A 26,799-nucleotide genomic window follows, 5' to 3' on the forward strand; every position below is an offset into this window, starting at 1 on the left:
AACATGTGTGCGTTCCATCCCAGTTGGTGCATAGGGATACCCCAGATCACAGCCTCAATCACTAGAGAAAGCTTAAAACAGACAGCAGAATGAATGGCCAGGAGATACTTACCCTCCACTCATTCTAGTGACACCGACAACAAAGACCCTTCTCCCACTGAGAGACTACTCGCTGGTAGAATTACTTTCCACATTTTATAGACCCCACTCTGACCTAATAAATACTAAGAAACAGTTCCTTAACATTAGAGAAAACTCAGTTCTGTGAAGATTTGCAGTGTGTTTGGAGGTGTACATACCGCATTGAGCAGATGTGAATTAACTGCTGTGGGTGGGGATAAAAAAAATTAAGTGAGAGATCGGTTGGTAGAAAGTCAGCATAGCCGAGGTAGGACCAGGGATATAAAATACGGCTTTAAATACAGCAAAGGATGCATTGTTTTATGAGGTTGTAGAAATCTGTCGTGTGGAAGCAGATAGTACTAAGATCTCCATTTGTAAGATCGAAATAAGGGTAAGTCACCCACAGATTACCTAAAGAGGCTTAAGGTAGTGTTCGAGAGATACTAGAGATTTGCCGATCTGACGGAGCTGACTTAGGAAGCTGTAGGTGCGGTCATTTCTGCAGAGACTGTACTAAATGAACGGGAAGCAGCAACGGAAAAGGCAGGAGAAGCCCAAAAAACAGGAGGAGCAGGTTTTGCTTTGGGTCAATAGGGACATTAGAAATCGGATTCCCTAAATGCGGGTTCAAACATTCCTAATCTTGTTGATAGAACCTGAATTTCACCAAGTTATGCAGAAATCCTATTTCAAATTTTAGGACAGCCCCAGTAATTCAGAATGTGCCATGACTACCCTAATTCCTGAAGATCAGAAATGTTTCAAGGTTGACTGCCTGATCAATGGTAAATGCGACACATGTCTTATTGACACTGGGCTAGTTGCTCTACCCTGAAAACATCTGAATTTCCCTCATTACCTCCCTTAGGTTAGTCCATAAATATGGTCTGTATTTCCAACTAACGTGTTCTCCATCACTTCTCTGACACAGTCTCTACATCTCTCTGACCCATTACCAATAAACATGCCTTCTTGCTGAATCATACCCTTCGTGCTGAATACTACCTCACCAGCTAACTTGTTTGGCAGGGGGCACGTTAAGTAAACTACACAGTGTTCTATATCCCCGATGGCATCTACCTAAATATTCAACAGCACCATGAGAATGAGGTGCTGGCCCTGATCTAGGAGTATACCAACTGTCAACCTGCAGTGAATAACAATAAGCTGTCTCCTTATTTAACCAATGTACTTTCCCAGGTACCTTCCACATTCTGGTCCACGGGGGACAACGAAGGGGGATTTGTAGCCTCAATAGAACCTGTGAAGATCAAGATCAACCCACAAAAGAAGCTGCCTTGAATAACTCGATATCCACTTAAATCAGGGAAGAAGCAGGAATTCATCCTGCAACAGTTGACTCAATTAAGTTGAGGATTTGGTACCTATTGTCAGTAGACACAATACATTAACTTTACCCATCAAGGCAAGAAAAAACAAACATGTACAGATTTGTGCATAATTTGCATATCATAAATGATGTCGTAATCCTTAATCTCCAAGTGGTCCCCCGACCATCACCATCCTTTCCTGCGTCTCTGTGAATGTCAAATGGGTTAGTGTGGTGGACCTTGGTTCTGCATTCTTTTTCATCCTCATACAAAATGGAAGTTAGTTCCTTTGTATTCTCATTTGGTGGGTATCAACTTTCCCGGCAGAGGCTCCCTCAAGGATTTACGGAGTCCTTGTCAATCTTCCCACAAGCTTTAAAGAAAGATCCAGACACTTTGGCCTTCCCCTGGGGTTCAACTTGCTTTCAATGCATTAGACCTTTTCTTGCATCAGTTCCTTTAAACCACTGCAAGGTATATTTACCCCTTACTGAACTGCCTTAAGAGGGGCACATGCTTTAAAAACAAAAAGAAGCCGCAGTTTTGCCTTTCTAGAGTACCATACCTTGGACACGAAATCTTAGCCTGTGAGCACAACCAGTCATCCTACTGCATAGAAGCCATTTGTAAGTGGCCCCGTCCAGTGACCATCTCCCAGGCACAATCTTTCTTGGGTATGGCTGGATACCCCAGAATCCTTGTGGTGCTCTAAAAAGGCTGAAAATGCATTTGTACAAATAAAGCAAGCATGGACTCCTGCACCTCTGTCAGGGCTTAAACAGTTTACTCTATAGTGTCATGAATGCACTGGATTTGCCCTTGCTGCACTGGTCTAAGATCATGAGGATCATAAAAAGCTTGTAGCTTACTATTCTTCAGCTTTGGACACAGTCGCACTGGGCACCCCCCTGTCTTGACTCCGGCAGCTGCCCAACTTGTTGAAACCTCTGGAAACCAGGCACAGAGTATAATTTAGATTTTTCACAGCCTGCTGGGCAGAAAATCTGGATTTTATTAAGGACACGGAGGCTAAGATTATGCAAATCTCCTTTATTGCGTAGCTCACAGCAGCAACAATGAGAGATCTAGAACTTGAATGAACATTCCAATAGAGAGGATATAGTCCATGCACACACAGTAGACTTCCTTCTTTGTAAGCGAACAAGATAATCAGGAATAACTTAGAAGACTCTGGATCCAACGTAGAACCATAGAGAATTCATCCGAGTCTTCTTTTGAAGAAATTAATCTGAAAAAGAAGAGTAAGAAGGTAATAAACATTCCCAGGGTGGGAATAAAAGAGGTGGGATAATCTTAGCCTCCGTGTCCTTAATAAAATCCAGATTTTCTGCCCAGCAGGCTGTGAAAAATCTAAATTTTATGGCACGACACGGAGGCCAATATTATGCAAGTTCAAAGTGTGTTCAAAACACTATCAATCACATTTGAAACAGGTTTAAAATAACATCTCTTAAAGATACATTCGTTTGACCAGTCTGCAGCCCTAAGGATATCCTGGAGGCCGCCACCCAAGATAAAAGCTTTTGAAGCTGAAGCACCTCTGAGGGAGTGAGCTCCGAAAATTGAAGTATCAATACCAGCTTCTTTCATGACATCCTTAACCCATCTAGCCAAGGTGGGAGAGGAAACAGCTTTATGGGGGAACCTGTGGGAAATGATTAATTGATCTACGGAACCCCTTAGACCTAAGGTCCTTTTCTCATATTCCAAGAGACAACGTACCACACACAAGGTCTCATTTTGAGGGGAAAAAGGGATAGAAAACAGAGGTTGACAAAGTTTTAGTCCGTCTTTTAATGAAAAAGCAAACACCTTCAGGTTGAAAAGCCCTATTAGAGACATCTAAGGCCTTAACGTCTGAGGTACGTCTGAAGGAGACGAGGCAGAGAAGAACAGTTAATTTAAAAGACAATTTCTTCAAAGAGAGAGAAGAGTTCTCGCCCCAAGAGGAGAGTAGTCTGAGGACGTCTCTCACGTCCCAGAGAGCGGAATATTTTGGTAGAGGAGGATTCAAAACCCGCATACTCCTCATAAGTTTTTTGGTCAGAAGATTTTGGCCTACCGAAGAACCATCTAGCAAGCAATGACCTGCAGCAATAGCTGATCTATAAACGTTAACGGTCCGATAGGCCAGACCTGAAGCGAAGATTTCAGTTAAGAAGTTAAGAACTTGAACTATATCAGCTGAAACGGGATCATAACCCCGTCGAAGGCACCAGCAAACCCATTTGTGCCAGGCCAATCTATATGCTTTCCTAGTACCGGGGGCCCACGATTCTGACATGAGCCTGAAAGCGCCTTCCGAAAGTCCAGGGATCTGCCACTGTCTCCTGAAATCTTCCAGGCCATCAGACACAGGGTGCCCTGAAGAAGGAGTGGATGGTATTCTCCGTGAGGTCCTACCAGTAGGTCTTTGAAGACAGGAATGAGGATTGGGAAATCCACGCTCATTTCCAATAGGATGGGGAACCACGCTTGGGAGCTCCAAAGGGGAGTTATTACTACTATGGACTCTTTGTTCCTCCGGACTTGAACAAGGAGGCGAGGAAGCATGGCAAAAGGTGGGAATGCATAAGGTCTCAGACCAAGCCAGTTCTGAAAAAACGCGTCTATTCCCAAGGCCAGAGGGTCCGGTCTCCAGCTGAAGAATTTTGGCAACTGAGTATTGAGACGGTCCGCAAAGAGGTCTATCCCGAAGGGGCCCCACCGAGATTGGATCGCAAGGAAGGTGTTCCTGTCTAGTCTCCAGTTGCTTGAATCCACATAGTTCCTGGAGAACCAGTCTGCTACCCCATTGTTCAACCCCGGAATATGTTCGGCAATGACCGAAATGCCCTTGTTGAGGCAGTAGGCCCAAAAGTTCTTGGCTAGGTCCGAGAGGCCCTTGGAATGAGGGCCGCCCATTTTGTTCACGTATCTCACAGCGGACACGTTGTCCATGCGAAGCATGACCGAGCATTTCATCTGGTCTTTGGTAAAGCTCTGGATGGCAAAGGATCCCGCCAGGAGTTCCAGGCAGTTGATATGAAGATCCTTTTCCTGTTGGGTCCAAAGTCCCCCGGTCGAGGAGTCGCCGCAGGTCGCGCCCCAACCCTCCAGGCTCGCATCCGAGTGAATGACTAGGTCTGGTTCTTCTCCGAAGATTGCTCTGCCATTCCAGGCTTCTGCATTTTTTAACCACCATATGATCTCTTTCTTGGAGTCGGTGTCCAGGGAGACTATTTGAGAGTAGGACGTGTTGAATCTGAGGGCTTTGGCTTTGAGCCTCTGAAGCGCTCGATAGTGAAGGGGACCTGGGTAGATTGCTTGGATAGTTGAGGAGAGTAGACCCAATATCCTCGCTAGGGTCCTTAGGGGAAAGGAGCGAATCTTTAGCACTTTCCTCAGCTCTTTCCTCAGTTTCCTGAGTTTGTCGCCAGGAAGCTTCAGTTCGGCATGGAGAGTATCTACTGAAAAACCCAAAAACTGAGTGACTTGGGTTGGAGAAGTGGAGGATTTTTTCGTGTTTATCACGAACCCTAAGTGTTCCAGAAGATTTATGGCAAGGGTAGTGTGTCGAGAAGCGACCTCTTTGGATTCGGCCATTATCAGGATGTCGTCGAGGTAGAGGATCAGTCTGACCCCTTGGTTCCTTAGCCAAGCAGCTATGGGACGAAGAACCTTGGTGAAGCACCAAGGGGCTGAGGAGAGGCCGAAGGGAAGGCTGCAAAATTGCCAAAGTTTGCCCTCCCAGAGAAATTGAAGGAATTTCTGGTGAGGGGGCCAGATTGGGATAGTCAGATATGCGTCCTTGAGGTCTAGGCGAGTGAGCCAGTCGCCCTTCCTCAGGACATCTCTGAGAAGGTGGATTCCCTCCATTTTGAAATGTCGGAAGACCACCCACTGGTTCAACTCTTTGAGATTTATGACGGGTCTCATTTTCTTGTCCTTCTTTTCTACGAGAAAGACATTGCTGATAAAGCCTATTTCTTTCCCCTGCCGGATTGCACCTTTTGAAAAGAGGTCCTTTACTTCCTGGGAAACTAAAGCAGAATCTTTTTGTGAGAAGCGTATTTCTCGGGGAAGTCTCTTCTGGACAGGGAAGCCGACGAATTCTATTTTGTACCCTCTGACGGTGTCTAACACCCAGGGATCCTGACTTACTACGGTCCAGTTCCCAGAGAAGAGGGCTAGTCTCCCGCCCACCTTTATAGGGGTATCTGAAGGGTCTTTGGGAGATCTTACCGGTAGAGAAGGGTCTTGTCCTCCTTTCGCCTCTGAATCCTCTTCCTCTGGATCGTTGTCTTTGGGGAAAGAAGGATGATGACTGGAAGCCGTAACCGGACTGAAAGGACCTTCCTCCTCGTCCTCCAAAGGGTCTTGTCGAGCCATTTCCACGGCCGGGGAATCGACCCCGCATCCTCCCGGCCCGGGAAAAAACTCCTCTGGTATTGAAGACCCTTTTAATATCTTTCTGGGATTTTTGGATGGAGTTAAAGACTCCCACGTACTTGGCCATATCCCTAATGAATTCTTCTCCGAAGAGAAGGCCTTGGGAGGAAGCGCCGCCTTCTTTGTTGGATAGCTCAGCTAGTTTAGGGTCAATCTTGAGAAGCACGCTCTTACGTCTTTCATTAGAGAGAGCGGTGTTTGCATTGCCCAGGAGGCATATAGCCCTTTGCGCCCATTGTCGCAGTTCTTTTGGGTCAATGGGGGAATCAGAGACATAGGCTCCTTCAGCCATCTCAAACATTTTGGTCAGGGGGCCAGTGATATCCAGTAGTCTGTCCTGGCAGGATTTGAGTCCTCTGTCGAGTCCCCTCCTGGGGTCTTTCCCCGTCTTGGCAATGAATGCCACCACCTTACTGTCTAGTTCGGGGGTCATGGCTATTTTGTCGGGGAGGGAGGGGCGAGGACATTCGGACCTGAGGCGAGCCCTGACCTCCTTTGGTATCTCTTTGCGGAGCCAAAAGGACAGGTATTCGGCAATATGTTGGGCAGGTGTCCACTCTGGGGAGAGTGGGTGCTTGATGAGGAGCGGGTCGAACATATGCTCCCCAAAGGGGTCAAGTATCCCCATTTTTGAGCCCGAGGCCCCTGATGCCTCACCAGATAAGTTTGTGATTTCGCCTTCCTCCTGATCGGAGTCAAATTCTGAGGAGCAAGACAGGTCAATTTCGTCTTCACCTCCCTCGTCACTGTCAATGGGGATAGGAAGGCTAGGGCCTCTGAATTGCCCATCCAGCGTGCCCGAGGCACCAGCATTGTCACCGCCAGAGCGTGAATCAGAGAGCAAAGGCTTTGCGCTTTTGGGTTTTTTAGCCATTTGGGGTGGATTCGAGGTGGACTGCCTTTTTCTATGGCTTGTTGAGGCCTCGGTAGGGTCCCCTTGGGTCCTCATAGGTGGCCAAGCCGATTTGGCCAGGGTTTCCAATTTTTTGTTAATGGTGTCCTCAAGGGATCCCATTACCTTGTCAAGCGTTTTGTTGATAAGGGTTTCCAATTTGTCCTCCATAGAGGATGAAGAAGGGTCAGAGGACATATTGATAAGCTGGGATCAGAAAGGTAGTAAGCAGTGGGAATCAACTGAAAAAGAAAGAATGTTGGGAACAAAATGGATGTAATGTAGTTATGGCAACAGGGGTAGTGGAAAGGGTCTTTCCTCTAACAGTCCCAGTGAAGGGTTGTGAGTCCTTTGTTAGTTTCTTGTAAATTGTGCCCTTTAGTCCTTCTTCTGTATCAGTAATCTTTTTTTTTTTTTTTTTTTGGATTAGCTGTGCAGGTTGGTGGAGGATGTGGGCTCGACAGCGCCGAAGATCCGCGGGAAAAACCGAAGGCGGGCAAGACTCCTAAAATTAGCAGGTAGGAGAGAGCCTCGTAAATGCCTCTTAAATGTTTCCTAAATGCCTCGCTCTATGTTCGCGTATAGAGCGAGGCTCATTTGCACGTCTTTGAATTTAAGCCGGTCTCCATGGTAACACGGCGCGGCCTCGCGTCGGAGCGAGGGCGCCGTGTCCTCACCATGGAGACGCGTGTGAGGCCGGGACCGGTGTTCAGAAGACGCCGGTCCCGGTGCGAGGCCCCAGCGCGTGCAGGCGAAGAGCGCGGGCCGGCGTTTCAAAAGACGCCGGTTCCGCGTGAGAGGCCAAGCGGTATTGGGGGAAGACAAAGGAAATCAAGGATTTAGGCCCTTAGGCGGAAGGGGAACCGCCCGGCCTTAAGGGGCCGGGGGGGTCGGGGAAGGTGAGGGAGCGGGCGGGTGGGGAGAAACACCGTGCGCCGCTCCTGAGAGCAGGAGGCTGGAAAGGGGCAGAGAGAAGATACAGGCAGGGAGGCACAAGGTTGCCAGATTAGGGAACAGGATAGCCGCCAAGCAAGATATAAGGAAACATGAAAATATATATAATATATAAAATATGTAAAGTCTGTAAAATATGCTGCCAATTAAAGGGAGGAGGGGAGTAGGGTGGAAAGAAACACATTCAAAACAGTCTCCCTCGACCCAATCTAATACATATAGAGAGCACAGACAAGTAAAGTGCGGAGAGCAAATATAAGGTACTTATCTTGTGAGCAGCAGCAACAAAGAAGGAAGTCTACTGTGTGTGCATGGACTATATCCTCTCTATTGGAATGTTCATTCAAGTTCTAGATCTCTCATTGTTGCTGCTGTGAGCTACGCAATAAAGGAGATTTGCATAATATTGGCCTCCGTGTCGTGCCATAAAACTTTGATTGCTGCTGTGCCCCATGCGGTTGTTGCATTTATGCTCATTACCATACCTTAACATCGTTATACTGCCATATTGTATAGATACAAAATATTATTTTTGTCTACCTCACATAGTACTGTTGTCTGCTGCCTAAGTCTGAACCCCTCTTCGCTGAAGCCCACCCTTAAAGAGGGACAATCCCACGACTCCCTAATTGTAACTTCCCAGGTCACCAAACCCCCTATGATTTTAACTGACATTCCCATCCCAAACTTGGAATTGGTGTATTTTATGGATTGCTCATGTCTCAGAAATGTTGACGGTGTCCTGGTCACAGAGAAGCCTGTATGAACTTTATACCAAATTGTTGAAAGTTGCAGATTGCACAATGTTAAATCTGCCCAAGTTTCTGAATTCATTGTGTTAACTTGTACCTGTATTCTGGTCAAGAAAAAGATTGTAACCAAGTACACGGACTAAAAGTATGTGTTTCGAGTGATGCATACGTTTGTAAAAGAGGTTCCTAAGATCTGCTGGAAGCCTACGAAGAATGGGCAATATGTACAAAATCTGCTGAACGCTTTGATGTTACCTACAACAAATTGCAGGTGTCAAGTGCACTACAGCGGATACCCTCAAGACGAAGTGTCTTAAGGAAAGGCCCTTGCAGATTCAGCACTAGAAAGTTTGCTCAGTTAAGTACTGGGACTTCAGATCAAGTCACATATATTCTCACGTTTTACGGTATTATTTTATTGTGAGGACATGGAGATGGGAAAACCTTTTAAATTCATGTGTATGTTGTTATGCTTTTATGATTTTTTTATTGCAAAAATATAATAAAGATACTACTACTACTAATAATAATGCTGCTATGCATGTTGTACAAACACATTTGCTTTCCGTGCCTTATTTGAAAAGTTTTTCTTTTTTGCAGGAAAGATTCTGAGATCAGTGACAAATAATATTTGATCTAGCACAAGTATGAAAGAGACCTCAAAGGAGATCGGATAGACCGCTTGGGGCATGTGGTTGCAATGACATTTCTACTACCCAACCTTTCATAGTTGCATCCCCACTCACAGGAGGGAATTTTGACTGATATTGTAAGGACTCTTCAGTCAAGCTCTGACCAAGGTGCTTCAGTATGATTCTTTATAGGACATTTGAAAACATGACCTCGCACGGCCCCAACAGTAATGGCAACCAACACAAACACTGGTTTAACAGTTTCTCTACATGGAGAAGAAATCAAAGAGGGACTTAGCAATGAGACTTGTTTGGATTCTGTACCACAAGTATATGTTTCAGTTTCTGCTATTTCAACTCTAGAATCATTCCTCTGCATTCTGGCGTGCCATGGTAACTTCACTGCTCCAAAGCCCCAAGCTTACCAACAAAGTGGAAAGTTTTGAAAATGATCAACTGCCACACTGGGTATGGAATTGGATTATAATTTCAGGAGTTTCCTTTATTTTATGGATTTTTACTGTTTTAATGTTCAACACATAGTAAGTATCTCACAGAAGAATATACTCCAGATTCAGCAAACATTATTACCTGTTAGCATAACACTGATTCCACTAAACCACTGTACCTTTTGGACAAGGGTCAATTAAGAAAATCAGAAACCTGCCGAGATGGAACAGCTATATCTTTCAAACACATCAAGATGTGTTTAGCTATGGATTAGAATAAAACTATTTCTCACTAATACTATGTTACTATCTATATATTGCTAGGGCTTCTTGTGCCCTGGCTATTCTTAGTGCATCATAATTTGAGGAAAACGGTTGTCCACTTTTGCTATGGTTCTAAATGTGGTGTGCAAGTGTTTTATTTTCTACAGCAACCTGTAGCGACTACAAATGTTATCGTTACAAAAAAATAGTGCAATTTATTCACCTGTTTTTATTAAATTCTGTATGGCATTAGGGTATATATTTTGGGCTACTTCTATTTCCTTAACCATCACCTGTGGATCTGAATTATGGCTAGTACAGGGTTCCATTTTCTGCCTGCATGCATCACAGTAAAATGATAACTGAATATTACTGTTCAGCACACATGTTGCAACACTTATAGATAACAGTACTGTGTTACCATCCACAGAGGTATTCTCATTTTCATGACTGTACTCGGAAAAGGAATCATTCAGACAAAGATTTAGCAGGACATGTAAATAGTGGCCCCTTTCCGGCAGAATTATATGTTCAACGGTGAGGTAAATAAAGATATTTAATCAAATGAATGCAATGAGCGTTTTAGAGGGGAAAGGTCCTGGTCCATTAGCTATTGAATTCGATGCTAAAGACATTCCAATTTCTGTTGTTCAGTATTCTTTAGGGATATTGATACTTATGCCTCACACACCACAGACCATCAACACAAATGACTTAAATATGTTTTCGGCCCAGTTTTTCTGAAAAGAAATGTGAACTATAAACCATGACACTTCTTATATAGTTTAACGCTAAATATGCCTATACCCAACAACAATAGTGCACATTGGATTGAATGATAAGGTAAACTTGCTTCTATCTTATTGTTGATAACATGATGCATAACATGTGAACAGGCTAAGAGTTGGTTCCTGTGCCCCCGATGTAGGAAAGGAGTAGATGTCTTCTCTCAGAGAGGAACAATTACAAACATTTGCAATCACCGATTTAAATTGAGCTTTAAAGCCCTTAAAAAAGAAAAAAAAAACATACTATTCCAAGGAATGGATACTGCTTTGCTTGAACCATACCTTTTTAGTGCATATCAATGTGCAACAGCATGGAGAGACGCGTCCTACATCCCACTGTCTACACAACAAATAGATGTTGAAACATGTGTTTTGGGTGAACAACCTCGGATTATTTGGGTGGTTCAAGGTGTTATTTCTTTTACCAGATTTAGTTTCCGGTAAACAGGATGTTCAAAAGCAGATTGATTAGTGTGGTATCAGAAATTACATTATTCAGTTATTTATCATTATTGTGCTTACCTTATAAATATTACTGCTTAATAGATGAGCATGTGCCAATTATTCATTGTAAAAATCATGTGAATAACACATAAAACTGGCAAGGTATCTGTGTATTCAGAATGTGCTTTTGGGATGCAAACAAATTCTGATAGCCCCATCTCCAGATCTCATACAGTTATGCTTTATTACTAGAAAAAAGGGCAAGGACTATTCATGCTAAAGAAATCAGTGATTATCTGCAAATGAGAACAACATATTGCAAGTGTCTCAACAGCCGGACAGTGTTACAGGGTGACAATCTTCACCCCACAAGTGGAGACTAATTGATCTTAGGTTGCGCAACTTTCAACTTAATAAACTGGACTTTGATAAACTTGCTAAATAAATGGTGCTTCCACTTGCTAAATAGATGGTGCTTCTTATCGAATAAGATGTTGCTCACGTTTCTCCTCTTATTTCAATAGTGAATTGGCTCAGCAAATAGCTTTATTACTTCCATCTACTTAGAAGGCTCGAGTGGGTGATCGATTCTTTTTTATGCTTCTAGAATAACTAGAGTCTCTACAGTTTACAAGACAATCTTCACACCAACATCTCACCCCTTTAAAACTGCATTCAGTGGAGTCAGTACCATTTATGGAACAATAAATTGATATTTGTTCGGAGGAATAAGGCTTCTCTTGCTGACAGTACTCCCTGGTCTACTCTACTGGAAACAAATTAGTCCCTCATACCCACGTGTACGTCAAGGACAACATATCCTTGGAACGTATTCCAGAGGAGATTTAAAGAAAATTAAATTCTCAAATGCACATCACACTCCTTTTATAAAATGTAACAAGCACCTGAATTTGGCCCGGTTTTAGATGCAAAATCGGTTAAGAAATAATTGCGATTTATAGGTCTTTCATTGAGAATGAACCTTGATGGTAAATCACTCCCTGCGGTCATCTCACCTTATAATTCATCTTGAGGGATGTGAAATATTCACCTGGTCTGATCTCACAACTGCTACATGTGAACCAAATCTCTTCAGTCTCATCTGCTGCAAATAGGACACTCAAAGAGGTGATGAAAGTCATGAGCAATATGGTTGCCGTATGCTCTTCCAAGCTCCTTGATGATACAAGCTGCTCTTTAAAACACAAATCTGGTTCAACGTTGGCTGCCAATACCATCAGATGCTGAAACTGATCAAGTTACTGAATAGCAAGCAAAAGCCAATTCTCATTTTGAAAAACACCTGGGTGCAATTATTGGCTACAGTTTCTTCAGTGACAACGAGTCTGCCACTACAAGTCCCTCACCAATCAACCAGATTCATGTTTTGCACCTGTGAGGTTCCTGACCATTTAACTTACGATTAGGCTTTTGACATTGCATTTCAATCGAAAGCTAGATAAACTTTATTCACTGATAACCACCACCTATGGTATGACTCCCTGGAAAGGTAGCAGGACTCACAAACTCTTGATGATCTAGATGTTTCATTAAGCGCCTGAGATTCCTACTATAATTCAATAAGTATTAATTGGAACATTTCGCACTTTTAATTTTTCTTATTAGCAAATGATCACAATCATTCAGTCCAAGTTTGGAGGCTAAACCACAGAGCAACATTTTGATAGATTTAAATTTGCACGTTGCAATTTCATTTTGAAATGTTAAACTCAAATACGCACACTCTCCTTCACTGAACAATAGCGGGGGTGTAAAAAAAAGTTTGATTTGTGCTTATATGCATACCTTTGCATTCTTCCTTTTCTACCATTATTCCCTAAACATAAAACTTAAGATTTTGGGGTGTTGCTAATATCACCATTTGTAACCCACAACATGCAATGCATATGTACGAATAAAACCATATTTCAAAAGTTTTCTGTTACATGATGTTTTTCGACCTGCTTGGACGCAAAATATATGAAAGTAAATTAATCTTATCAACAGTTTAACATTACATGCATTTGGCTATATTACGTGAATGCTTAATACAGTATTAAATCACATACAAAGTTCATGTACAGACGGCCTCATTGTAGTACAAGTCTCAAAGTGGGTTTCATGACTTCAGAGGGAGGTTGAAAATAGCCTTCACATTTTTTCTAGAATAAGTGTACAAAAACCTGGACTTTGTGGTTTAGGGAGGGATTTTGAAGATTAGGTCAGTCAGCTGAGCCCCCTGCCAATCAACACACGGCTTCTGATCCAAGAGGTAAGGGGGAATTTTTTTGAAGCATATTTCTGACAAGGCAGAAGAAATTCAAATGCAGACTTGTTCGTTCTGAAAAGAAATGTTAAGCTTTTACTAAATGTTACAATTCTCATATTGGTTTGTGCCAATGTGTTTCAAACATCAGCAAGAATTGCCTTGCGTCTCTTATTGTGTAGGTCTGTGTAAAATAAACAGTTGTAAATTCTAAATATATTTGTGATTGTCTGACTTCAGAGCAATTATAACTAAAACATACCCTACAGAGCTCCTGGAACGTTATATAAAAAGACATTTAAAAAAAGACTCTCACCAGGCCCATCCTAATGAAATAGGCCCATGGGAGGGTTGATGAGCTCATAGTAAGCAGTTTTCTGCTTTGGAATTAGCTTGGGTATTGCCAATAGCACAATCCTATTATGGCATCACAATATTTGCTTCTCTTTTGCATGTGCTTTAGCTAGGTATCACCCAATGCCATTGCCTCTTCCATTCTTACTCTACTGGCTCACACCAGCCTCTTTTAATCAGTATCTCTTGCATCACATTAGTTATTTGCAAGGGGCTCAAAAGTCATCACACACATCATGGAGTTAAATTTCAACAGGGCTTTACGCCTTGATCTAGGCAGCTTCCTCTCACATCAGGCTCTTTCCCCAAATGTTCCTCCTACCTCATCACTAAACTTTGAAAATGTTTGCAGCGTTAATTGCTCTCATCAGTATCTTCAATTTCCTCTTGGGAATTTTCAGATAAAAGTTGCATTGTTCCTGGAAATCATAGCTTTCTAACCGTTCAAGTCAGTCCTTTCCCATCCTGGGTTCTGGAGGACCTACCTCAAGAACCTCTAGGTTAAGTTCATTAAACAATGAGGCAGCAAATCTGTCATTCTAATTTAATGGAACCAGAGTGAAGTCACAGAGTTATGAATCACCATGTTCTGCACTGTATTCTTGGCTTCATAAAATCTCACCGTCTTTCAGATCCTGTTAAAAAGCTGAGCCATGACCATGCTAGTTAGTGTGTTCTTTCTCCTTACCAAACTATTTCCTCAAATTGAAACCACAAGGTAAAGAAAGAAGATCGATTTTGACAGCTTGTGTGGGTAAAATCTTTGTAACAGTATGCAATGTGCCCCATCAGTTTTGTTGACCTCCGGCAAGGGATGACATTTTCTACATTACATTCGGCCTGTTATTTGGGAAATACTCCTTCTGATCGTCCTTTCAGTTGATACTTTTGTAGCAAGCATATGGTTTAGATTACGGAAATAATGTTTTTTCATCTCCCACAATTATAGGTAGAGTCACCAAAAATACCGGTTTATTGGTCTGCTAATTCCTTATGTGCGATCTCTTAAGGGCTCTTGTGATACAGTATACTGTACGCAAGCAAAGACTGCCCTATCCCACCTTGTGCCCACTATCACAGTTGCCATGCCTTGTACGACCCAGCTGTTGGATTTACACCTAGTGATGTAGGGAATGCTTAAACTTACATCTCTGGTCTTGTTAAAGATTACTCCCATTCAACAGGATTGCTGGATAAGAATCGTTCCCTTAAAGCTTCAGGTAAGCCGTATTAAAAAAGCATGGGCTCACTAACAGCTGTACAACCCCTGGAGTCTCCAAGAAGCTTCATCTAGGACAAGTGTTGTCCCGTCCCTAGAAACCAAGTTAAATATGCCAGATGGCACTAATGAAATTCATTTTCAGCTTCCAATTTTCAATACCAAATATCACAAAACTGCAATCCGTGGGAGCAGTGTCGATCAAAACAACCTAGGCTAGAGCGCTGGTTTTGCAACCATGTGTTATTACGTGATGCGGCTCAATGTAATGTCCCAAAATTTTACTTTTTAACCTAATATTGGAGACATTGATCAGGTCATATAGGTCTGCAAATCTATCTGTCCCGCTTTAGAGTTAGCTGTTACAGGAAAACGGCCACATGTGGTAGTCGTGAGCAATGGAAAAGAGAGAGAGCGAGCGAGAGAAAGAAAGAAAGCGAGCGAGTGAAGGACTTTTATAGTTCCCAAGACACACTAAACAGCCCCTTAGACAAGGATGGTCACCTAGGAACTGAACTTTCTCATCTACAAAATGTTGTTGATAGAATAAGCATGGTTGGTGATGAACCACGTAAGCTCGAACTACATCACAATGTTCGATGGTGGCTACACTCTCAGATGTGTTTTGACAACACGTGAAAAAAATAGAACCCAAACATTTTCACTGCCACGAAACAAACACTTTCATTGCCTCCTATTATCATCCACTGTCCCCAAAGAAGAAATGAGACAATAGTTTGTTTTCAAATACATTTAACTCCCTCGTTCCAAGGCACAGGTCACCATATTCAACAACGAATGGTTAACGCATCAAAAACAAGAGAAACAGAGATAGAGAAATAAAAGCCCAAATAAAAAAATTTAAAAAAAAAAAAAAAAAGGGGACTAGGAATATCTAAAAAGATGATAGAAAAACGTAAAAGCAAAAAAACAAGAAGGTGAATCAGAAATAAAATAAACACATGAAGGAATAGAGGCAACGAAGCGGAATGAAAAACCTGGAATAACAGCAACTAAGGAGAATGGAGCCAGGGAACAGAACGGAGAGCAGAAAAAAAAAAGCGCAACAAAAAAAAAGAGCACTAGAAAAAGGAGAATCGTGAACAAAGAAGGGGGTTACAGATTACAAAAGCCACTGCTACATTTTAGCTCCGTCTGCTTTAGTAGTAAAAGGGAATCTGTTTCAAGGACTTACTTTGTTGTTTTGAAGCAAACACACCGTGCCGTCACCTTAATTGTATAACTGAAAACTAGCTCAGCACTCACTTTTGTTTTAATCTGAGTCGCTGTATTTTTACTGAGATTGAGACCAGCACCTTAATAACTTAGCCCCTTCTCTTCTCTGGCCTTTGGCTACTCTAACTGCCCTCTTACTATCCGATCCACACTTGATCTTACCTCTTAGATCACTGCAGGTAGTGTATTAGCCTTGAAAGATAGCTCCTACCAATCTGAATAATTTCAACAGCTTTTCAAACTAGCACATTGTTCTAACATGGATATTGACACATACTTAGATTTAGGCTATGACCAGGCCATCATGGATCCAGGTCTGGTTGCGGTCAGTAGGGCTGGGGCAGACGCTTGGGACACAGCGCTACTTCGAGTTTTACCATGATTTTAACAAACGCTTAGGCGCTTTTATTTCTGCTTTTAAATTTTGTTCTAGACTCTGTTCACTTACCCTTTGTTGCTATATTGTACTTTTCTATCCTGTACCTCTGTTACAGCATCACTGCGTGTTGGAGGATGCTGTAACCTCTCTCTCTCTCGCTCTCTCTCTCTCTCTCTCTCTCTCTCTCTCTCTCTCTCTCTCTCTCTCTCGCTGTCTGTTCTGCCTACTTAGAGGCCATCTTTTACACCGGAGACAGGGCCATTTGTGGGCACCATATTAGTCGGCGATCTAGTCACTTGCTGGACCTGGTGCTTCCCCTACTTATGGACGCTGCTGCACGGTGCACTGCTGGCGCGCCAAAGGCAAGCCCGTGTTCACCCGTCCGCATCCGAACTGCGGCCAGCACACACCATGCTGCCTTAACCGGTCCAGGTTCAAGAACTACTTGGACCAGTAGGCAGCTTATGGATCTGAATGAGCTGTGCTGTGCCAAACCCACTTGTCCCTACTTCCACTTGGATAACTGGGATCTGGTCCTCTATTATAAATCCTGCTCCTTTGAATTTGGAGGGTTCGAGGTGATACAGGGCTCAGAGACAGTTGGTGTCAAGTCATCAGCTCCTGGTAGTGGTGAGAAGTCTCCTATCAGAGCCTGCATGGTAAACTGTAGATCGCTCCCCAAACACTCGAAGGACATTTGGCGCTCTTTTGAGTGCAATTGCTGGGACATGATGCTTCTGACAGACCTGGCTAACCAGGACATCCTTCCCTGATATTTTACTTGCACTATCGGCTGGGTTTAAAATATCTATGGTCAACTGTGCGGATAATCGGCGGGCAGAGGACTAGGTATTATCTTTAAAGACATGTGGGAGATATCATGTAAAAAAATTTAGAATTTGGGGCTAATCAAGGCCATGTCCTTTTCCACTAAAATCTCTCCTGGGCTTACTTTTGCGGGCATCCTGGTCTATCGATCCTCGGACTCAGCATCTGGTTACCTTTCAAAAATCGGTGACATCATAGCAGACCTCTCTTTGAGACATGCGAACCTTACGGTTCTTGGTGATTTTAATGTGCATATGGACGATGCAGATTGTGCTCTGGCACTCCTTGTGGCTGCTATGTTGGGGGGACTAAATCTGACTCAGTTGGTAACAGCCCCAACTCACCAAGCAGGTCACATGGTGGATCTCATCTTTTCAAACGACCCCACACTTAAGGTTGGGGCTCTCTTGCCATTAATTTGGTCGGACCACTCGTTGGTGCCATTCAACCTGTTTAGAAGAGGTGGGATACTCAACACTAGTTCTAAGACCATGAGGAAGAGAAACTGGAAGAAGGTTTCGCTTGAGTCCTCAGGACCATCCCTTCAGAACTCCCCGCTTGTGCTAACAGGTGACCCATGCGTGGATGCAATCTCCTTCAATGAGTGGGTCACCACCTCCCTTGATACCATTGCTCCCATTAAAACGGTAAAACTCGCTAGGAAAAAGCCTTCTGCCCCCTGATTTTCTTCAGCGCTCCGCTCAGAGAAAAGAGCCTGTAAAAAGCTGGAGCATATCTGGGGAAAATCTTATAACCTGGATGCGAAAAGTGTGTACAACACGGCCTTAAAAAAAGTCATGCCCTCAAACGCTTAGCTAGCAGGAATTACTTAGACAACCAAATTAAAGAGTCAGACAACACGTCTAAGCAAGTCTTTAAGATAGCGCAAGACTTTGCTAAAGCCAGGATCAGTGGGCGAGCCTTCGCTGTAAAAACAGCCGCGCTTTGGAATGCTTTGCATAATTACCTGCATAAAGCCGAATCGGAATCCTTCTTCAGAAAGGCATTAAAAACCTGGCTGTTTGATTTGCCCTAGCCAGTATCATTTCCCCCTGCCTGACCCGCTGCTACTTAGCTCTGCGACACCGCCGTTGGTGGTAGCTGTGCGCTCTATAAATGGTATGGTATGGTATGGTATGGTTGCTCAGTCGACCAATATATCCACTCCAGGAATGTGTGTTTGCCCTCAGAGTCACTGATCCGAATACTGGGGAGGCCACTCAACTTATCAATCGGCGGTCAATAAAAGGACCACCAATGAGCCGGGTAACAAACATCTGTTATTCAGTGATAAGATGCCACAAGAGGCAAAAGTGCACTTTATAAATAAACTATGTTATTGGGCCTCAAACAAGCTTCGCTTGTAATCATATTCTAGCAGTAAATAAAACTGAACAGCATTTTACTATGCTACAACTCTTAAGCTGCTGTTTTGACTGGGTACGTTCTTAGCTCCAGAGTATTCCTTCAAGCTCAAGGTCTGTGGTATTGAATGGTGTTGAACATCCAATAAAGTAAATCAATTTCAACAACTTCAGTGTCAAAGATGCATTGACTAGTACTGGTCTTCCAATCAGGACGCAACATCAAGAAGGTTGTCTACAACTTAGACATGTTCAATCCAGTGCCACTGCCGCTACTTTCCAGAAAGCATCCTTCTATATCGTATCCAGCTATCAGCTCACACCATGTGGCTGCTCGATTCGGCTGCCTTTGCTTCTTTTTAAAGAGGGGAAGAATCGACCTCTAAATCTAGGGCCTCAGACAGGGTCAGAACCGCTCCACTGGAGGATTACAATCAGGAAATAACTAGATGAAAACAAAATAGGAAAAAACAGAGGATGGAACAGAAACAGAAATAAGGGATACACAGACAGAACCAGAAACCGAAGAGACAGATACAGGTAACCCAGGTGGTGCCATCCAAAGCTCTCCAAGGTGCACTCAGAAGCTCAAGGTGTGTACGAAGCAACTCACAAATAAGCTCACAGAAACTCATGGGTTTTCAGAGGCTGAAGAGGAAACATCAAAAACCGAAAGAAATTAGTACTCCTGGTCGGATACATACCATTGAACATGCTCATTTACAGACATTTAACGGTACCTCCCTCAGCTGAGGACTTAAGCCCCAAGCCACCCACCACAATTACCTGGGCAAAGTACAGGTTCATCAGGCTGAACGTGAAGAACTGCAAGCACACCGGAAAGCAGTACAGGAGCCAAAAAAGGAAAGGGCAGAGATGGTTGGCCTGGAGCGCGTTCTTGAAGTAGAAGGAGAAGAGGGTTGCCCGCAGTGCCGCCCAGAGGAGGCAGAGTGAGAGGAACACTGTCTGATAGCTCAGTTTCTTGTGCCGGTAAAGCAGCACCAGCCAGAGTTGGGTGTAGATAAACAGAAAAAGCAGGAGGTACAGCGTCATGTACAGCGAAGTAAGGCCAATCTTAACTGCTGGTGGTAAAGCCGGATGCAGAGGCTCAGGAGGTACCATCTCTGAGAGATTGTTTGAGGGAGGAGTTCTATGCATATCAGGGAGCTCCTCGCAGGCCAGGAAATCTAAAATAGAGAGCGCATAGGATACCTCTCAATATGCTTCAAAGACAGAGGTCCTTAAAATAAATGTAAAGAAATGTTATCCAAAACCATAACTTCATGTACAAGATGAGCCACCGACACACCAGAGCTATATCGAAGCTGCATAATGAATGCGCAGAATATGAGGAGTTCGCAGGATGAACCACCTACAGGTTTACAAGCACCTACAGGTTTACGAGTCCCAGTCCTGTCCATGGGTGTATTTTGGCCACAGCAGCTCCTTATGAAGAAAAGGTCCACACACTCTTGGCCAAAGACAGAAGCCGAAATGGAAGAGTGGGTGAATTGTTTTGAACAAGCCAACACTCAAATTCAAATAAACCATCAATGTTGTGCCTGGAGACCCCACTGTTGGCTCACTTTAGCTCTCAAAAGTGTTTGGCACTACACAGGCACCTGGTTACAATGCATCCATGTCCCCTTTATCCAGAAGGGAACAGGACAATCAAGGAGGCGACCCAGAGGCTTCCCAAATGTAAAGTCCAAATCTCCAGGCTAAATGTGGACAAGCGATTCTCTGCTCAGCTCAGTCTAAATCAGTAGCAAGCCACCAGGCACTGGCTCCCAGCATGCTGAAAACTAAGCACTGTTCCAAGCCCAGCCCTTCGATGTCTTTTAAAGCAAACAAGTTGCCTGTGTGCCGAGTACAGGATGTCGTATTCAACGGCCCGCTATGACTTCAGTTTCCAGTTTGGAGCCAGACAGGACTGCTGCTCTCACAACCAGGAGCTCCACCACATGACCTCCAAGCAGGTGACTGAAAAAAGCAAGAAAGAAATCAGGTGAGGTTCTCTAAGCAGCGTTGAAGTAAGACCTAATAAAAATAAAAAACAGTAAGGAGGAATTGATTTGCGTTAAGTTATGTAGGTCTTCTAAAATGCAAAGTCTCCCATTCATTCAGCCTCTTTGCATGGATGTCTGTCTAGTGTTTGTGGTTGTTCACAGTATCTTAATTAATGGTTACTTCATTAAGGTTTTGGTCAGACTGGAGTGCTGCTGGGAGAGAGGCTGAGTAAATGTTGCCAATATTTAAAGAAACTTAAAAAAAGGATGGGAAGAACATTGATAAATGTGGACATGAAGTTGCATGCATGCCCTATGCTATGTCAAATACTATTAGTAAAATATCCAACTATGCTCCAGTTAGCATTTTGCCTTCACAATAATTTTTTTTTTTTTAAATAAACGTTAATTGCAAAAAGAAAATACTCCACATACGAGCCAATAACTTTCCAAATACTAGAAAAAAAGGTTGTAAACTAGATATTGAAGTTACTCGCCATTAACAATATATCAGAGAAGACAGTTTTTTCCATATATATATATATATATATATATATATATATATATATATATATATATATTTGGTTTACTAAAAATGTGACGCTTTTGAAAATAGGAGAAGTTAAGGTTGTAAAATTAATTTGATCGCATAGTAAAATTACAGCATATCTTCAAAGATAACCCTCACTCTTGATTCTCTTAATAGCAGCTTAAGATACAATGTCCTTAAATTCAGTAGACACATACTGTGTCGAATTGTGTCAATATGGCCTAAAGTGCCAGCGCAAACTCAATCACACGAGTCAATCAAAACCCTGTTCCCTGTGCAGAAAAATATGGCCTATGAAGAACGTTATTATTTAGGTCACAAAGATGGGCCTTCAGAAGTTGGCAAATGGCGTTCTAAACTCTTTGTATGCCAGGTGAATAAGGGATTTGTTGTAATGCTTTACCTCTGCATCAGCCTATCACACTTCAGCAACTGGGCTTAATGCCCAATAAAGCTCTGTCATAGCATTTTTGTATGCTATCACTAGCACCTTACATTATGAATTGATATTACCAGTGTTCTCCAGATCCACAACTTATTTTTTTGTTATAATGGAAGCATCTAAACATTTGAGTACAACTAAAAATCCGATCACACTATCACCTTGAAAAACGTATCGCATAAAATCCAAGTCAGTGTGTAAGGCCTCCATTGACAATGAACTGGGAACTGTAAAGCGCATCTCCAAAGAGAACACTCCAGGACTTGCGTTATACCTCAGGCTTTGGTCACCCAAACCGGGTCAGAGGAGATAAAGAAGCAGTTCTTTATTCTTTTTGCAGAACTGTCTGCTCCCTTTTCCCTAATAAAACAGTGTCCCCGATTACTGCTTACTTTTGCTTTGCCTTTACACCTTCAAAATGCACATTCTAATTCACAGTGTTACAAAAAGTAATTTCCAAACAGGTATGCTGGGAGACCTCTTCTATTCCTACGCCTGGTGTACGAAGTCCATGTACAATTTCCGTTGGTGTGCAAAAGCACTGAGTTGTTTGCAACCTGGGCTTAATTCAACAATACAACTAATGTATTATTCTGTTGCACTTCAATATGTAAATTCAAAGGAGATCGCAATACCGCCTTCCGTGTTAATTTTCATGAGGGTGGAGCATTTTACAACTCCTACGAATGGCAGAACGCAGGGATTTGGACCTACGAGGACAGCAGACATCCATCCCTGCGTTCGCATTTCCTAGATGTGAACATTTTTTTTATTTAAACAACCCTGTCCCTCAAATGAACAGGGGTTTGTGGTTAGACTACCTTCCCCAGCAGAGCCAGCTGCTGCCACATTTAACAAGGTGGACCTTTTCCACTTTGAAAGTCAGTTCCTACTCCATCTTTGGTGTCGGTAAATGATCAATGCATTGAAACTGCAAATGTGGTCACAAACATAAAACATTGCACTTGGACATGAAAGTAAGAGGTGAGGTCGCCCCTTTCATGTCCCCTCCTATTGTGATTAGGAAGGAGTCATAAAGGGCACCTCCAACTTCCAAAGTATCTTAATTACACTGCAAAAAAAATTCTTTCCAAAGCCTGCAAGTATGCAAATGGCATGCTTTGCAACTGCAAAGCAGTATCATAAATTTGCCCTTTAGACCGCTTACATTATTAGGATAATTTGATTATTTGTCATAAAAAATATGTTTTTGTCTTAGGGGACCCAATAACATAATTACTGATTACAAAATCTTGATTAAAAACCCACAATTGTCTTCGATATCCCACTGCCATCCTATACATAAAACCTTATCTGCATCCATTAAAAAGTAAATGAGGATCACCCATGCAAGGAGGAAGCAATATGAATGTCCCGCTAATCTAAGAATATCTGCAATGTCTGTTAAACAAGAGTGGGCCTTGCCCACATGCTTGCTGTAAACCATTAGTTACGTCAATCTTGCATGTGAGCGTACCTTTTTCTCTTACAGTGGCTGATGCATATTTGAGTAAAAGCTGAAACATTCCCTAAACTCATTAGTCCTGCCAAGTATCACGCATCATGCGTTAGACTAACGCATTTCAATGTGGTGCTCTGCATCACCGCACTGAACTGCATTGTCACGCATATGCATAGTGCTTCAGCAGCCTCACGGAAGCGGTGCCTAAACTATATCATGGAGTTGCAGCGCACCGCCAGTGGCGGGCGCGCTGTTTCCATGCAGACTTGAGTCTTGCAGTCACGGCTGCTGGCAGGCGCACTGCAACAATGTTTCATTATGAATATTTCCTGTTGCGCAATACTCACATCCTGACGTCACGGCAGTGCACGGTGTAATTATACATCCATTAGTCTGGCGCGGTGGGGGGACGTCATGTCCTGCTACCAAAGGCGGGGAAGTTTGCTTTTGGAGGAAGCGGCTCGGTCTGGCTCTTAACTCTGGTAAAACAACATGCCTGTCCACACTGTCAAACGTAGCCTGGATGTCCATAAGCAGCAACATGAGTTTCTTTTGGATAGATTGTTCAATTTACCTTTCGTTCCAATGGAAGGGTGAAACCAAATCTGATTAAGTGGGGAACCTGCTCCACAAGACCCCGTTTTCAAATATCTCAAAAGTAAAATGCAAGCTAGTCATTAACTTCTCAGTGAAATCTAAAAGGGAGAAGGACCACCTTCATTTAAAATTATTATTAAGCAGTGATCCACAACACAGCTTCAAAATGTTACCCTGACATAACCAGGAGGTTAAAGGGAGGAGGTGGAGTGAGGGCAGAAATGCTGACCACTACCGGGCAACAGTTTCCTAATGACAGTTACAATTCTCTTTAAAAGAGGTGCAAGCATTTGTTTCAGCGTTTTCTGATTTAACAAATTCAACAACTCTCTGCGATGTTTTATACACAACCAAAGAGGCCCCCACAACCTGGTCAAGTTATCGTAAAACTGGTTTGAATAGGGCGTTTAGATCTCTGGTCAAAATATGAATTTCTGCAGCAGAAGCTGAAAGCAACTCATGGCTATTAGCATGTTTGCTGTCACGAAGAGCCACTTGGGCTGACCACTGGCTATCACATCTTTGAAGTCTCATATGCTCTCAGTGGCCCACTGGGCTATGCGCTTGATTCCCCAGAGAAATGACTTGGAAATCATCTAAAAGGCCTGGTGTTCTAGACATAGTATCAAAAAGAAACACAGACTTAAGAGAGACCTTATATGAAGACATTTGAGAAAAACGCAAGAACATATTCTGTCAGTGCATATTTAAGCTTACTATTTCACAATTAAACTGAAAGGTAGTCAAGTAGATAACTACATGTAAACACATTTTAAATAAATGTTCACTCACGCAATTGGCCACTTTGCTGCACTGCTACAATACAATAGCCATCAAGCAATCCACTCACACCAAGTTACATTGCAAACCACCATGCCTTTGGTACCAAAAATCAAACATACGTAGTACCAAACCTCTTGATAGAAGACAAAAAAGTGCACGGCCCGACACAAATAATCTAATTATTTATTTTAAGTTTTATGCTTTTGTTTACTAGAAGTTATTTACTGCTCAGTTTTCAACTCCTACTCTATTCACTGTATTGCCGGATGTACAATTTCACAAATAAAATCTCTACGATCACCACACAAACACTGTGCGTTTGGATCTTCAAATCTAAAAATTATCCCAAACACATTTCGGGCGGATTTCAGTTCCCTTTTTATAAAACAGACAATAACTGCAGGCTCGGATAACAACACTTGTATTCACAAGGGAAATGTCTTCCTGCCACAACATTAGCATTGTCAAGAGTTAATTTGTGTCTGGCCTCCCTCAATTTCAAGCTAACATAGAAGAACCACCAAAGTCCATAAACTTGTTAGGTCTTTGTGAAGACTCTGTCCGTTTCTCCCCAGCATTTCAATTCAAATTCCTTCCTACTGTGTATCAGCAGGCTTGTGTGAAACATGTTTCTACTTATTATGTTGTTATTAACACAGAGGTTTAGAGTAAGACAATATAGGTCACAACCTAATTAAATGTATTTTTTTACATACACTCACCTTTTGAAAAGTTTGCGTAGCAATGAAGCCAAGGATCTGATACATATTCCAATGTTCAGTGATGTGACTATATATCCGCTTCAGGGTAAGCGCCAAGATACAAACCAGTTAAGACTATTCACTGTCTCTGTATTGAAAAGGATGCACACTCAACACAAATCATTTAAAGTGAGATAAATATTTCCTGTTATTTAGTTACCAATGTATTCCTTTTAAGCTCTATCAATAGATGAAGTGGTTGTGCTTCTGGTTTTCAAGCAGGTCATTAGAAATCACTCTACTGCGTCTCAAACACGTCCTGGTGCACACCTGTCTGATGTTAAACGGCCATTAAGGCATCTGAGGTATAGGTAACCACCAAATAAGCTATAGATTCAGGTCAGTCATTCAGCATTGTTCTCAACACCATATAAGAATCAGAACGTGTTATTTACAGTCTGCACATTTTCTAGATTGATTATATCACGCTACCTCAAACCTCGAGAAACCCCACTGGCTTCCTAGTCACTCATACAATACTTTCAAACTGTTGTTTATGACACAGTATTGGATATGGCGATGCCCTTCTTTTTCAGAGAAAAAAAAACCTGCCCGCTCCACCCCTGGACTCTAAACTCCACAAAGCTAGGCCTTGTGGTATCTCAAAACTGATGACAGAATTTGATGTTTTCAATCTTTATAAATGGCACGGGTTATTTTTCAAATACTTTTCAGTCAGTAAACTCGGAACAGAATTCAAAAAGGAAAAGATAATGTAAAAGGATATGCTTGCCAAGGCCTAATTTACACAGGAATCAACAGTTTGGTCTTTTAGTCTTCGGCAACAGCAGAAGGAGCAGATTTATGGCACTACAGGAGACTGAGGAAACACCTGAGTGAGGTCAGTAGACGGCCCTCCGCCAGCACCATAAAAGCTTTTTTGTGCCAAAGATTATTCTTTCATGTAATACACGGAATTCAGGAAATAAAGCAGAAACAACCCTTAACTCTGCTCTTCAGTTATACCACAGGAAAAATAACACATTTGCTGTACTTTGGGGGTAGGCAACACACTTTTGCATGAGCACACAAACTGCAACATATACTCACCCATGACGACAAATGTATGGTAAATGAATGCACGTTGTGCAGGTGATTTGAGACAAGTACCTCTACTCTTCCGAGTTGCATGTTTTCATCTATATTAGGGTGGCCGGAACAGATGATACAGGGGTACCTATTTGTTGATGAGCATGAGGAAAATTGAACACATTGATACTCACAGTGAGAGTTGGTCTGCAGTGGTTCACGAAGACACTTGTACACACAGATTTTGTGATCATTACCAAGATGCCATTTATGTCTCCTATTCCCACTGGAAGAAAGAGGCCTAATAATTTTCTGAGCGCAACCAATATATCTGCACTATAAGAGGGGCACAAAAGCACTGAGTGACCGACACTGTTCTCCATAGAATAGTGGAACACAACATTTAAAGGTTCACCAGTTGGATTATAGATCCTGAAGA

General features: G+C 42.6%; 1 protein-coding gene across 1 annotated transcript in view; it reads right to left on the minus strand.

Moving 5' to 3' along the window:
* GPR137 (G protein-coupled receptor 137) overlaps nt 1–26,799 on the minus strand; it is an 86,980-nt gene that overhangs the window by 48,507 nt on the left and 11,674 nt on the right. Inside the window, exon 2 of the mRNA XM_078660516.1 lies at nt 19,514–20,710. Within this exon, the coding sequence (XP_078516642.1) occupies nt 19,514–19,885 (372 nt within the window). The 5' untranslated portion in view covers nt 19,886–20,710. The remainder of the gene's footprint in view (nt 1–19,513; nt 20,711–26,799) is intronic.

Source organism: Lissotriton helveticus, chromosome 9 (assembly GCF_964261635.1).
Source record: "Lissotriton helveticus chromosome 9, aLisHel1.1, whole genome shotgun sequence".
In the NCBI taxonomy this organism is placed as follows: domain Eukaryota; kingdom Metazoa; phylum Chordata; class Amphibia; order Caudata; family Salamandridae; genus Lissotriton; species Lissotriton helveticus.